This window comes from Mobula hypostoma, chromosome 8 (genome assembly GCF_963921235.1).
Source record: "Mobula hypostoma chromosome 8, sMobHyp1.1, whole genome shotgun sequence".
NCBI lineage: Eukaryota > Metazoa > Chordata > Chondrichthyes > Myliobatiformes > Myliobatidae > Mobula > Mobula hypostoma.
In genome coordinates, this window is record NC_086104.1 from 64,097,460 (window position 1) to 64,112,083 (window position 14,624).

General features: G+C 44.2%; 1 protein-coding gene across 1 annotated transcript in view; it reads left to right on the forward strand.

The window, feature by feature from the left end:
- Window positions 1-255: 255 nt before the first annotated feature.
- LOC134351149 (chitin synthase chs-2-like) overlaps window positions 256-14,624 on the forward strand; it is an 88,414-nt gene continuing 74,045 nt past the window's right edge. Inside the window, exon 1 of the mRNA XM_063057264.1 lies at window positions 256-294. Coding sequence (XP_062913334.1) covers window positions 256-294 — 39 coding nt within the window. The remainder of the gene's footprint in view (window positions 295-14,624) is intronic.

A 14,624-nucleotide genomic window follows, 5' to 3' on the forward strand; every position in this document is an offset into this window, starting at 1 on the left:
ATTTTGTGAAAAACGTCTTCTTTTTCACGTTGGTTGTTTGCCGTTCTTCGTTTGTGTGTAGTTTTTCATTGATTCCATTGTACTGCTTTGTACTACTGTAAATGACTGCAAAAATGAATCTGAGGATTGTATTTGGTGAAATACTTTGATAATGAATTTACTTTGAATATTGAAATCCTCAGGCACGTTCTCCCCTATAATCTCTGGTCTTTTCCCCATATTCCTTCCTCCACCAGAACAATAGACGGATTGAAAATGGCCAGACAGAAGGAAGAAACAGGTTTTAGGTCACAGGTAAGAATGCCAGGCTCACACTCAGGGTAGGTATATGTGTGCCCACATCACTAAGTGAAGCATACATTGGCCCCATGTGTTGGAACAGGGCTCAAGCCCCACAGGCAACAGTATATATGCAGAACCAAATTACACATGGTGCAAAAAAGTCAATGTGCGAAAACAATCACCTTGACAATTCTTTAGAAGTTCAATAATGACACACCTCTTGTGCATTGCCTTAAGTATGATTCCATTTAATCTACACCTACGCACATCACGATGGAAAAAGGTTGTAACCTGCATTGAAAATGCATCCTAACATGCAGCATTTAAAAGGGTGTATTTTCAATAGAAACAATAAAATACGTTAATTATCAACATGAATCATCAGTCTCAGTTGTGCAGCCTGGAGACAGGCCCCTCCCCTCACAATGTCCATGCTGATCTTTTTGCTCACTGACACTAATGCCATTTTCTTACATTGGGACAATAACCTTTGAAACTCCACCACCTCCTCTGCTGCGCGATCCCGACATCCAGTTTATTTAACGTGGAACACAGATTGCATGTTCTATATTAAAATAGAAATTAAATTACTGCTTGGACTCTTGAGCTCATAATTTCTGTGCCAGCCATCATTTCAGTCTAACTTATCCCATCTGTCTGCACGTGGTCTGTATCTCTCTATTCTTTGCCCATTCATACAGTTGTCTAAAAGCTTCTTAATTGCTCCTATAAACCCTCCCTGCATTGTTCCAGTCATTTACCAGTCTCCGTAAAAAAAAATACGTTTTGCAGATTTCCTTTAAGTTCTTGCCTGACAGATCTGTTAGAGTTCTCTGAGAAACTAACAAGCATCGTGGACATAGGAGAGGCAGTGGATGTCATTTACTTGGATTTTTGGAAGGCAGTTGATAAGGTGCCAGACATGAGCCAGCTTAATAAGATAAAATCCTATTACGTTACAAGAAAGATACTGGCATGGATAGAGGAATGGCTGATATGCTGGAGGGCAGCGAGTGGGAATAAAATGGGCACTTTCTGGTTGGCTGGCAGTGACTAGTGGTGTTTCTCAGGGGTCAGTATTGGGACTGCTACTTTTCACATTATCAATCATTTAGATAATGGAGTTGATGGCTTTGTAGCAAAGGTTGCAGATAATACAGAGATAGGTAGGTAGTGCTGAGGAAGCAATGTGATTGCAGCAGGACTTAGACAAATCGGAAGAATGGGCCAAAAAAGTGGCAAATGGAATACAGTGTTGGGAAATGCCTGATAATGCACTTTGGTAAAATCAACAATAGCACAGACTATTACATAAATGGGCAGAAAATTCAAACGATCAGGGGTGAAGAGGAGCTTAGGAGTCCTCATGCAAGACTCCCAGAAGGTTAATTTACAGATGGAGTCTGTGGTAAAAGAGGCAAATGCAGTGTTGGCATTTATTTCAAGGGGAATAGAATATAAAAACAAGGAGATAATGCTGAGCCTTTATAAGACACTTGTCAGGCCACATTTTGAGTATTGTCAACAGTTTTGGGCCCCATATCTCAGAAGGGATATGAGAGAGTTCAGAGGAGGTTCACGAGCATGATTCCAGGAATGAAGAGGTTAACATATGAAGAGTGTTTGGCAGCTTTACTCACTGGGATTTAGAAGAATACGGGAACATCTCAGAGAAACCTACCAAATGTTGAAGGGACTAGATAAAGTGGATGTGAAGAGGATAATTCCTATGGTGGGGGTATCCAGAACTAGAGGGCACAGCCTCAAAATTGAGGGGCAACTTTTTAGAACAGAGGTGAAGAGGAATTTCTTTAACCAGAGAGTAGTGAATCTGTGGAATGCTCTGCCTGTCACAATGGCGGGGCATTGGGAGCAAGGGTGAACCCAAATGCAAGACACATCTTGTGAGGTTAATTAAATTTAATTTATTGTTCGAAACCAGGAGAACAAGGCAGGAGTAGGAGTAGCGCACTGAGGACTACGACTAGGCTGGGACCAAGGGTCTGGGCTAGGACTCGGAATTGGCTCCCAGAACTAGAGGACACATGAAGAGGCTACAGTATGGACTCTGAGCCCGAGACTGGGCAAGGACCCAGTACCTGGGTCTTGCCTCGGGCTTGGACCCCAGAACCAGGCATGGACATGACATGGGCTAGGGAGAGGAGGAACATGGAAAACAGAGCCTTGGTCTCGGGACAGCAGGTACATGGAACCATGGACACATACACAGAACAGAGAGCCGGGACCCCTCCTTGGGTACAGGACATAGGGCCGGGACTCATGACCCTCCGTGGGGCAATGGCAAGACGGCCTGACTTACCCCACGGAGGTGAGGACAAGACAAGACAAACACCAAAGAATGACACAGTTCCTCTCTAGCTCCAGGGATAGAACTAGACCGAAGCGCAGGCAAGGGCTGCAGATGAGGGCTAGAGGTGAGAGGGACAGAGAAGGGATTCAGACAGGGGGGAATTGGACAGGAATCACAGACCACCAGGGCCGGGACTCGATTCGGAACTTGGAAGCCGCCAGGGCCAGGACTCGACTCAGAACTTGGAAGCCGCCAGTTCCAGGACTTGACTTGGTACTTGAATGCCGCCAGGGACAGGACTTGACTTGGTACTCGGATGCTGCCGGAGCCAGGACTTGGATGTGGTACTTGGATGCCACCGGAGTCAGTACTTGGACTTGGACGTGGTACTTGGATGCCGCCAGAGCCAGGACGTGGTACTTGGAACCACCGGGTAGTGGCAAGCTCTAGACTCGGCCCAGGAACAGTAGACAGCGGCTCCTGATTCTCTCCGGCGGGTTAACTGACGGATCCACCTTGATGAGGAAACTTTGCAGGCTCGCTTCGGCGAGGTAACTAGACAGGGTTGCTCCGGTGAGGAAGGGCGAATTACCGGCACTCGCTTCGGCAAAGACTAGGCTTGCTCCAGCCAGATGACATCGGCACACTGTACCTTTGATGACTTTGCAGACGCTCCCGCGTCGAACGGCTGAAAGCCAGAGACTATAAACTATTGGTTCAGCCGAGCGTTAATTGCCTCTAATCACCAAAGCCGAGGGACACGGGAAAACAGGGAATCAATGGTCCGGATCGTAACATAAACAAAGTAAATTTAAAGGGACCCCGATCCTGACCATGACACTGCCACAGACTGCGGTGGAGGCCAGGTCCGTGTGTGTACCTAAGTTGGAAGTTGATAGTTTCCTGATCGGTCAGGGCATCAAAGGATATGGCGAGAAGGCAGATGTATGGGGTTGAGCGGGATCCAGGATCAGCCATGATGAAATGGCGGAGCAGACTCGAGTGGCCTAATTCTGCTTCTATGTCTTATGGTCTTAAGATGGAGCTGGCTGAGTTTACAACTTTCTGCAGCTCTTTCCAGTCCTGTGTGGTGGTCCTTTCATACCAGATGGTGATGCAGCCAGTCAGAATGCCCTCCATGGTATGAGAGTCTTCTGTGACATAACAAATCTCCTTATATTCCTAATGAGATATAGCCACTGTCAAGCCATCTTTGTAATTATATCAATATGTTGGACCCAGCAGAAGAGTTGACATGTAGGAACTTGAAACTGTTCAGCCTTTCCACTGCTAATCCCTCAATGAGTACCAGTGTGTGTTCCCTCAACTTCCCCTTCCTGAAGCCTACAATCAGTTCCTTGGTCTTGATGATGTTGAACACAAAGTTGTTGTTGCAACGCCGCTCAACCAGCTGATTTATTTCACTCCTGAACATCTCCTCATCGCCACCTGAATTTCTGCCAACAATAGTTGAAGTGAGCTGGTGTTGATGTTCAGTGAGGAGGAGATGTTATTTCCAATCCACATCGACTGTGGTCTCCCAATGAGGAAGTCAAGGATCCAGTTGCAGAGGGAGGTACAGAGGCCCAAGTTTTGGAGCTTATTGATTAGAACTGAGGTAGCTGAGAAACATAAGAAACAAGCATGAAACAGCATACAATCATTCTCCATCATTTTGGGGGATATTAACCAGGCCAGCTTAAAAAATTCTCTAAATAATTACAACCAACATATCACTTGTGGAACCAGAGGAGCCAACACACTGGACCACTGTTATACTACAGCCAAAAGCATTTACCATGCTATCCCACGCCCACACCTTCGGAAGTCTGATCACCTGGCTGTACTTCTTCTCCCTGAGTGTAGGCAGAGACCTGAAGACTGCAGCACCAGTAGTGAGGACCAAGAAGGTACTGACAAGGGAGGCGCAGGAGAGCTTACAGGATTGCTTTGAGTCGGTGCACTGGACTGTATTCAGGGATTCATCTTTGAGTCTGAATCAGTATGCCATAGCTGTCACTGACTTCATGAAAATCTGTGTGGATAAGTGACGTCAGATTGTCTTTCAAGAGGGTGAGCCTCAAGAGGTGACAGGCCCTGATAGAGTATCTGGTAGGGTTCTGAAAACCTGTACCAGTCTCTGATTACTACAGTCAAAAGTTCCCACCTGTTTCAAAAGTGCAACAATCATACCAGTGTTTAAGAAGAACAGTGTGAGTTGTCTTAATGACTACCACCCAGTAGCACTCACATCTACAGTGATGAAGTGCTTTAAGAGGTTAGTTATGGCTAGAATCAACTCCTGTCTCAGCAAGGACCTGGGCCCACTGTAATTTACCTATCACCACCATAGGTCTACAGAGGATATCTTCTCACTGGCTTTTCACCTGGGCTTGGATCACCTGGACAATACTAATACTTATGTCAGGATGCTGTTTATTGACTACGCTCAGTGCTTAACACAATCATTCCCACAGTTCTGATCAAAGAGCTTCAAAAGCTAGGCCTTTGTACCTCCCTCTGCAGCTGGATCCTCGACTTCCTCACTGAAAGACCACAATCTGTACGGATTGGAAATAATAATCTCCACCTCGTCAACAGTCAACACTGGCGCACCTCAAGTACGTGTGCTTCGGCAATTGCTCTACTCTCTCTACACCCATGGAAGTGTGGAAAAGCACAGCTCAAATGCCATCTATAAATTTGCTGACAACACAATTATTGTTGGTAGAATTTGAGATGATGGCGAGATAGATCAGATTGTTGAGTCGTGTCGCAGCAACAACCCGGCACTCAATGTCAGTCGGGTGAAAGAGCTGATTGTGGACTTCAGGAAGGGTAAGACAATGGGACACACACCGATCTTTATCAAGAGATCAGAAGTGGAAAGATTTCAGTTCAATCCAGTGGCACGTTACTCATGATCTGCAGGCTGCAGCACTAGTCTAACCCAATCAAAATCGTGCAAAACTGCAACAACTATTTTCGAGAATGGATTAGTTTAGTTGGCTATTTGATTACTTGATTCGGCACAATATAGTGGGCTGAAGGGCTTGTTCCTGTGCTGTACTGCTCTGCACTCTATGTTCTACAAGAAAATAAGATGATACTCTCCAGGAGGCACTTGTCATCACCAATCATTGCCTCCTCTTCCAATATCTGTCAGTTTATCAGTGTCCATGAAATCCACAGGATGTTTGTCAAAGTCTGGGGATTCATCCCAGACAGTTGATGAAAGCTGCTAGTGGGTGTGATGAGCTTCAGGTTTCCAAAGGCAATCTGTTAGAAACAGGTGTGATTGCAAATACCTGCTTGTTCCAGCCAATGCCTACAGCCAGAAAGCTGACCTGAGTTCACTCCATGGGAAACAACTCATTTGGTAGCTGTGCTGTGTGAAGGAAAGAAATTGGGAGCTCTGGTGGCTTGGGCAATGAAGGGAAGTGCAAAACCATGACCTCTCATATTTCTAGATCTTTCTAGATCTTTCTGTCTCTGTCTCTGGAGACAGCTTATCCACTGATGTCTACTATAAGCCTACTGACTCTCACAGCTATCTGGACTATTCCTCTTCTCACCCTGTCTCTTGCAAAAACGCCATCCCCTTCTCGCAATTCCTCCGTCTCCGCCGCATCTGCTCTCAGGATGAGGCTTTTCATTCTAGGACGAGGGAGATGTCTTCATTTTTTAAAGAAAGGGGCTTCCCTTCCTCCACTATCAACTCTGCTCTTAAACGCATCTCCCCCATTTCACGTACATCTGCTCTCACTCCATCCTCCCGCCACCCCACTAGGAATAGGGTTCCCCTAGTCCTCACCTACCACCCCACCAGCCTCCGGGTCCAACATATTATTCTCCGTAACTTCCGCCACCTCCAACGGGATCCCACCACTAAGCATATCTTTCCCTCCCCCCCTCTCTCTGCATTCCGCAGGGATCGCTCCCTACACAACTCCCTTGTCCATTCGTCCCCCCCATCCCTCCCCACTGATCTCCCTCCTGGCACTTATCCGTGTAAGCGGAACAAGTGCTACACATGCCCTTACACTTCCTCCCTTACCACCATTCAGGGCCCCAAACAGTCCTTCCAGGTGAGGCATCACTTCACCTGTGAGTCGACTGGGGTGATATACTGCGTCCGGTGCTCCCGATGTGGCCTTTTATATATTGGTGAGACCCGACGCAGACTGGGAGACCGCTTTGCTGAACATCTACGCTCTGTCCGCCAGAGAAAGCAGGATCTCCCAGTGGCCACACATTTTAATTCCACATCCCATTCCCATTCTGACATGTCTATCCACGGCCTCCTCTACTGTAAAGATGAAGCCACACTCAGGTTGGAGGAACAACACCTTATATTCCGTATGGGTAGCCTCCAACCTGATGGCATGAACATTGACTTCTCTAACTTCCGCTAGGCCCCACCTCCCCCTCGTACCCCATCTGTTACTCTTTTTTATGCACACATTCTTTCTCTCACTCTCCTTTTTCTCCCTCTGTCCCTCTGAATATACCTCTTGCCCATCCTCTGGGTCACCCCCCCCCCCGCCGTCTTTCTTCCCAGACCTCCTGTCCCATGATCCTCTCGTATCCCCTTCTGCCTATCACCTGTCCAGCTCTCGGCTCCATCCCTCCCCTTCCTGTCTTCTCCTATCATTTTGCATCTCCCCCTCCCCCTCCAGCTTTCAAATCCCTTACTCACTCTTCCTTCAGTTAGTCCTGACGAAGGGTCTCGGCCTGAAACGTCGACTGCACCTCTTCCTAGAGATGCTGCCTGGCCTGCTGCGTTCACCAGCAACTTTGATGTGTGTTGCTTGAATTTCCAGCATCTGCAGAATTCCTGTTGTTTACCTCTCATATTGAAAAGGGTTGTTGATAAATCATGACACCTGGTGTGCAGTCTGAGCATGTTGAGCATTATAATGTAATCACATCAAGGTAGTCAGTGCTGCTCTCTTGTCCGCTATGCTTCACTGTTCCCCTGTCTGCCACCTTGCCCCTCCTGCACGGTTCTCTTTGTCCCATCACAGTATGATATCACTGCTATGAATAGTCTCCCTCCCTTTTGAATACATCCACCATGACTCGTATTCAGTCAAGTGGAAAGCCTAGTTTCTCAGAACTCTGCAAGGTGTGTGCTGGAGACAACTGACAATATAACTTTAAGGAATGTGCCTTTGCTGAAATTAGCAAGACTGATCTTTGAAGGCATACATCTGACAAGTGTCCCAAGCCTCGGGTAAACTGTGTTGGTCATATGATTTCAAATGACAAGTTAATTTAGTTGAACATTTTTGCACTTCGGTATATAGATTAGTATGATGCCAGTGCTAGTTGTTGATGTGCCCAGTTGTCAACAACGTTCAAAAGCTAGAGTATCTGCTCAGAGCTATGTCTGCCCCTGTTAAACTGGGGAGGAGGAGTGAGCTGGAGGTAGATTGTAGCCTCCTTCTATCTAATGTTGATCCAAGTTGTCCCTAGTGGTGTTCTAGAACAACTCATTTAGAACCCAGAACATAGAAATTTAAAGCATATTACAGGCCCTTTTGGCCCACAATGTTGTGCCAACCATGTAACCCACTCTAGAGACTGCCTAGAATTTCAAGGTCTTATATAGCTGCAACATTACCTCACAGCTCTTGAATTCAATTCCACGGTTGACGAATACCAACATGCCTTCTTAACAACACTGTCAACCTGCGCAGCAGCTTTGAGTGTCCTATCGACATGGACCCCAAGATCTCTCAGATCCTCCACACCACCAAGAGTCTTACCATTTATATTATGTCCTATCTTCAAATTGGACCTACCAAAATGAACCTCAGGGCTGTGTACTAAGTCCCCTCCTTTACTCCCTGTATACCCATAACTGTGTTGCCACCCACAGCTCTAGTCTGCTAATTAAATTTGCCATCAACGCGACATTGATTAGCCTTATCTCAAACAATAACGAGGTGGCCTACAGGGAAGAAGTCATCCACATCACCAAGGACCTCACATGGTCTGTACACACCAGCTTTGTGGTGAAAAAGGCACAACAGCTCCTCTTTCACCTCGGACAGTTGAGGAAGTTTGGCATGGGCCCCTAAATCCTAAGAACTTTCTACAGGGGCACAATTGAGAGCATCCTGACTGGCTGCATCACTGCCTGGTATGGGAACTGTACCTCCCTTAATCGCAGGACTCTGCAGAGAGAGGTGCGGACAGCCCAGCACATCTGTAGTTGTGAACTTCCCATGATTCAGGACATTTATGAGGACAGGTGTGTTAAAAGGGCCCGTAGGATCATTGGAGACCCACAATCTATTCCAGCTGCTACCATCTGGGAAACAGTATGGCAGCATAAAAGCCAGGACCAACAGGCTTCGGGACAGCTTCTTCCACCAGGCCATCAGACTGATTAACTCACGCTGATTTGAGTGTACTCTATATTACATTGACTGTCCTATTTATTATAAATTATTATGATTGCACATTGCACATTTAGACGGAGACATAATGTAAAGATTTTTACTCCTCACGTATGTGAAGAATGTAAGAAATGAAGTCAATTCAATTCAACTCACATTTATCTGGGTTGAAGTCCATCTGTCACTTCTCAGCCCAGTTCTGCATCCTACTGATGTCTCGTTGTAACCATTGACAATCCTCCAGACTATCCACAACACCTCCAACCTTTGTGTCATCAGCAAACTTATTAATCCACCCTTCTACTTCTTCATGCAGGTCATTTATAAAAATCACAAAGAGGAGGGGTCCCAGAACAGATCCCTGTAGAGCACCACTGGTCACTTACCTCCAAGCAGAATGTGAACCATCTACAACCACCCTTTGCCTTCCATGGGCAAGCCAATTCTGGATCCACAAAGCAAGGTCTCCTTGCATCCCATGCCTCCTTACTTTCTGAATAAGCCTTGCATGGGGAACCTTATCAAATGCCTTGCTGAAACCCATATACACTACATCCACTGCTCTACCTACATAAATGTGTTTTGTTACATCCTCAAAGAATTTAATCAGACTGGTAAGGCATGACCTGCCCTTGACAAAGTCATGCTGACTATCCCTAATCAGATTATGTCTCTCCAAATGCTCATAAATCCTGCCTCTCATGATCTTCTCCAACAACTTGCCCACCACTGAAGTCAGACTCACTGGTCTATAATTTCTTGGGTTTTCTCTACTCCCTTTCTTGAACAAGGAAACAATATTTGCAACCCTCTAATCCAACGGTACTTCATCCGTTCCCATTGATGACACAAAGATCATCACCAGAGGCTCAGCAGTCTCCTCTCTCACTTCCCAAGTAGCCTGGGGTACATCTCGTCCGGTCCTGGTGACTTATCCAACTTGATGCTTTCCAAAAACTCCAGCACATCCTCTTTCTTAATATCTATGTGCTCAAACATTCCAGTCTGCTGTAAGTCACCCCCATAATTGCCAAGGTCTTTTTCACTGGTGAGTACTGAAGCAAAGTTCATTAAGTTCCTCCTCTACCTCCTTCGACTCCATGCATACATTTCCACTATTACACCTGCTTTGTTCTATTCTCACACGGCTCATCCTTTTGCTTTTCATATACTTGTAGAATGCTTTGGGGGTTTCCTTAATCCTGCTCTCCAAGGCCTTCTCATGGCCCCCTCTGGCTCTTCTAATTGCATTCTTAAGCTCCTTCCCAGCAACCTTGTAATTTTTTAGAACTCTAAGAGTACCTAGTTTCTTGAACCTTTCGCAAACTTTTCCTTTCTTCTTAACTAGACTTTCTACATACTTTGTACACCACGGCATTTTAACCCTACCATCCTTTCCCTGCTACAATGGAACATACCTATGCAGAAGTCCATGCAAATCTTCCTTGAGCATTTGCCACATTTCTGCTGTGCATTTCCCTGAGAAATTGGGATCTGCTCCCAATTTCCTGCCTAATAGCATCATATTTTCCCCCTTTCCCAATTAATTGTTTACCCAAATTGTCTGCTGCTATCCCTCTCCAGTGCTATGGTGAAGGAGATAGAGTTGTGGTCACTACCTCCAAAATGTTCTCCCACCGAGAGATCTGACACCTGATCAGGTTCATTTCCCAATACCAGATCAAGTACGGCCTCTCCTCTAGTTGCTTATTGTGTCAGGAAACGTTCCTGAAGACACCTAACGAACTTCAGCCCATCTAAACCCCTTGTGCTAAGGAGATGCCAATCATTATTAGGAAAGTTAAAATCTCCCATCACAACAACCCTAAAAATAATTTAAAGTGATGTTCAAATGATGTAAAGTCAGATTTGATCTGATCAATCAAGGTTCAATACTCTGAATTCAAAATTCAATTTTATTTGACACATGACTTGCCAAGGATGGTGGTGGAGGCTAAAACATTAGGGGTATTTAAGAGCCTCTTGGACAGGCACATGGATGAAAGAAAAATAGAGGGTTACAGGGTAGTGTGGGTTTAGTACTTTCTTTTAGGAATGTATGGGTCGGCACAACATTGAGGGCCGAAGGGCCTGTACTGTGCTGTAGTATTCTAGTGTCTAGTGTTCTAATGTACATCAAAACCTACAGTGAAATGTGTTGCTTGAGTTAACAACAAACACACCTGAGGTTGTGCTGGGGACAGACCCAAGTGTCATCTCACTTTCTGGCACTAACGTAGCATGCCCATGATGCTCAGCAGAACAACACAGAACACAACAAGCAACAAGCAACAACAGCAAAAACAAGCCCCATTCCTCCCTCCCACCCACACACATGCCTGTATGTAAACCATTAAGCTCTAGCATCTATCCTCCAGTGACATGGACTTTGTCCTGCTGACAGCAGGCTTTGGCCTCCCCAAAAGACTGTCAGGAATTTGCAGACTCGACTCTGGCCAATAAACTTCACTTGTGGGCTTCTGATTTGACCCTTGGGCTTTAATCCTCAGCATCACCTTCAGGACACACCAATCCACCAGATACTAGGCCTCATACTCCAGATGCATTGATGATAGGATCCCAAACACTCAGCCTTGAACTCCAGTCTTACCGATTGGCGAACGAAGGGGGGGGGTGTCATTGGAACTCAATGCTCCTGCCCACACAGAACTCCAGCTCTGGAACTCACCAGCAACTTGCCGACTTGGGGGTGGAGTGGGGGGGCACATCCGCTTTCTGCCAGTCTGACATTGACAGCTGATATCTGACCACAGATGCCCAACATCCGTGATGTTTGTCTTTGAGCGTGGAGCACAGAATGGGGGTCCAGGAATATAGGTGTAACTTCGTATTTACATTAAGAAAAAGAAGGCTTTGGAGAGGGTGCAGAAGAGGTTTACCAGGATACTGCCTAGATTAGATGGCATGTGTTATAACAAGAGGTTCAACAAACTTGGGTTGTTCTCTCTGGAGTGGCGTGGTAGTGTGATTATGATGCAAATAATGTATCTTTACATATAACCCGTAGTTATTTAAACAAGCAATAATGCTTGATCAACCTATATATATATTACAAGATTACTCAAACATTACTTAAATATGAAATACACGATACTCCTCCCTGCTTAGCTATTAACTTCAACTCAATAGAGAATGCATCTCAGCTATATACGCAGTACATTATGTAATACAATTGTAATATACAGACACCAAAGCATAGTAAGCTTTAAAGTGTCCCATTCAGGCTTAAAGATTTAATTGCTGTGGAGACTTTCTCACTCTTGTGGGATAATGACATTCCCGACAAGGGGGAAATCACTCTGCTTGGCAGGTGAATTTTGTGGCTGTGAAAACAATCTCAGGTTCTGGGACCTCCTCCATGGTGGATGTAGGAGTTGACTCTGGGACAGCAGGAAATGGCTCTGACAGCTCTGGACATCTTTCTTCTCCTTCTGTCTCTCTGGTTCTACTTCGATCCCTTTCTTTTACTTTCTCACGTTTCTTCTCTCTTTCATATCTTTCTCTTTCTTGTTCACATTCTTTCTCTCTGCCTCTTCTCTCTTTCTTTTTCTAAATTGTGCATTTTGGTCTTGGGAAGGTGCACTTAGTTCACTAGCGTATTAATTAATTAATTCTTCTATTGCTCCCTTTACGATCTGATCTCTTCTCCCAGTTTCTGCATCCACGTCATCTGACAAAACCTTTGTTTTCGTATCTCCATTTAATCCTTTCTGTGTGGTCTTCCATTCATCCAGCTGGGCTTTGGTCTTTGCATTTACTTTTGCAAGAAGTGTTCTATCTCCCATTTGAAGTTGATGTAATAACTTTAATACACACAGAGTAGATTCTGTATCTTTCTATTCACAAAAACACACTTTTTGCAACTTTCCTGAAGCTCTTTGAACTTCCTCTTAGCTTAAACCCAAGCCACATTTCACAAGTAACCACCTTATTAATATATTGGTAGCTTTCTCAGATATGTTACCTACAAAAACATGTCTGCCTATAGTTGGACAACTGCTTTTGGCACTTTTATTATTCCTCTGAGCAGTATGCTCCTTCCTTGTCTCAATATGCTTTCCAACCAGAGTCAACAGGTTGGCACCAACATCTGTTTGCCCTCTGATGGGCAACAATTCATGGCGTATAGCATGGAGACAGTGTGCAGCATGGCACCATCCAGTACTTTTCTTAACTCACTTTCATATGGCTTTATTGCAGGGGGTGCGGCATGCAAATTATTGTTGGATGTCCAGTCAAGTTTTAGTTATCTCAGCCAATCATGCCCCAACAATGCTGGTTTTCCTGATTTTATCACATACAAGTTCAATGTAGCTTTTTGGTTATTTTAGTTCATTTTTACAAATATAATTTCCACAGGAGTTACCTTTACTCCATTAAAAGTTCTTAGTTACAATACCTAAATATCTAAAAGAGTCTGAAACTTTAAAGGGAGTATTATCATATATAGAAACAGAATCATTTAAAGGAAACAATTCACTTTTACTAAAATTAATTTTTATATCCTGAAAAACCTCCAAATTCATTAAATAATTTTAACAGGGCAGGAGTGGATTCGTCAGGGTTAGATATATAAACCAATAAATCATCAGCGTAAAGAGAGACCTTATGCATGGTCTCATTCACAAGTATCCCATGGATATTTTTAGCCTCACGAAGAGCAATAGCAAGGGGTTCTAATAGTAAACTAAACAACAAAGGACTTAATGGACAGCCTTGCCTTGTCCCCCGTGAGAGCTGAAAAAAAGGAGACCTACAATTGTTAGTAACAACAGTAGCAATAGGGGCTTTATATATCATTTTAATCCAATTATTAAAATTAACACCAAAGTCAAATTTCTCTAAAACATTGAATAAATATTTCCATTCAACTCAGTCGAATGCTTTTTCTGCATCCAAAGATACAACACATTGTGGAATTTTAGAAGAGGATGAATATATAATGTTAAGTAGTCTCCGAACATTTGAAAGGGAATAGCGACCCTTTATAAAGCCTGTTTGATCTTTACAAATAATTTTAGCCAAAATATTCTCCAACCGATTGGCCATTATCTTTGACAAAATCTTAGCGTCAACATTCAATAATGAAATAGGTCTATATGAAGCACAGTCAATAGGATCTTTATCTTTTTTAAGAATTAAAGAAATAGAGGCCTCAGCGGGTAAGTCACCTTTCACAAAAGAATCCTTAAACATTTCCAACATATACGGAGAGAGCAACTTTCCAAATTTTTTTATAAAATTCTACGGGATAGCCATCAAGTCCTGGGGACTTACCAGATTGCATTGAAAAAATAGCTTTATGAATTTCGGCTTCAGTAATTTGAGCATCGAGAATCTTTTGATCCTCAGCCGAGATTTTAGGAAAAACAATCTTACATAAAAAAGCATTCATTTTAAAGGAATCTAACGGACATTGAGATTTATGTAGCTCAGCATAAAAGTCTTGAAAAATCTTATTAATTTCCTCATATTCTTGAGCTAAGGTACCACCTTTCCTATGAATTTTCATGATTTGCCTTTTGGCTGCAGCCATTTTTAATTGAGATGCAAGCAGTTTATTATTTTTATCTCCAGACATATAAAATTGGCTCTCCAACTTA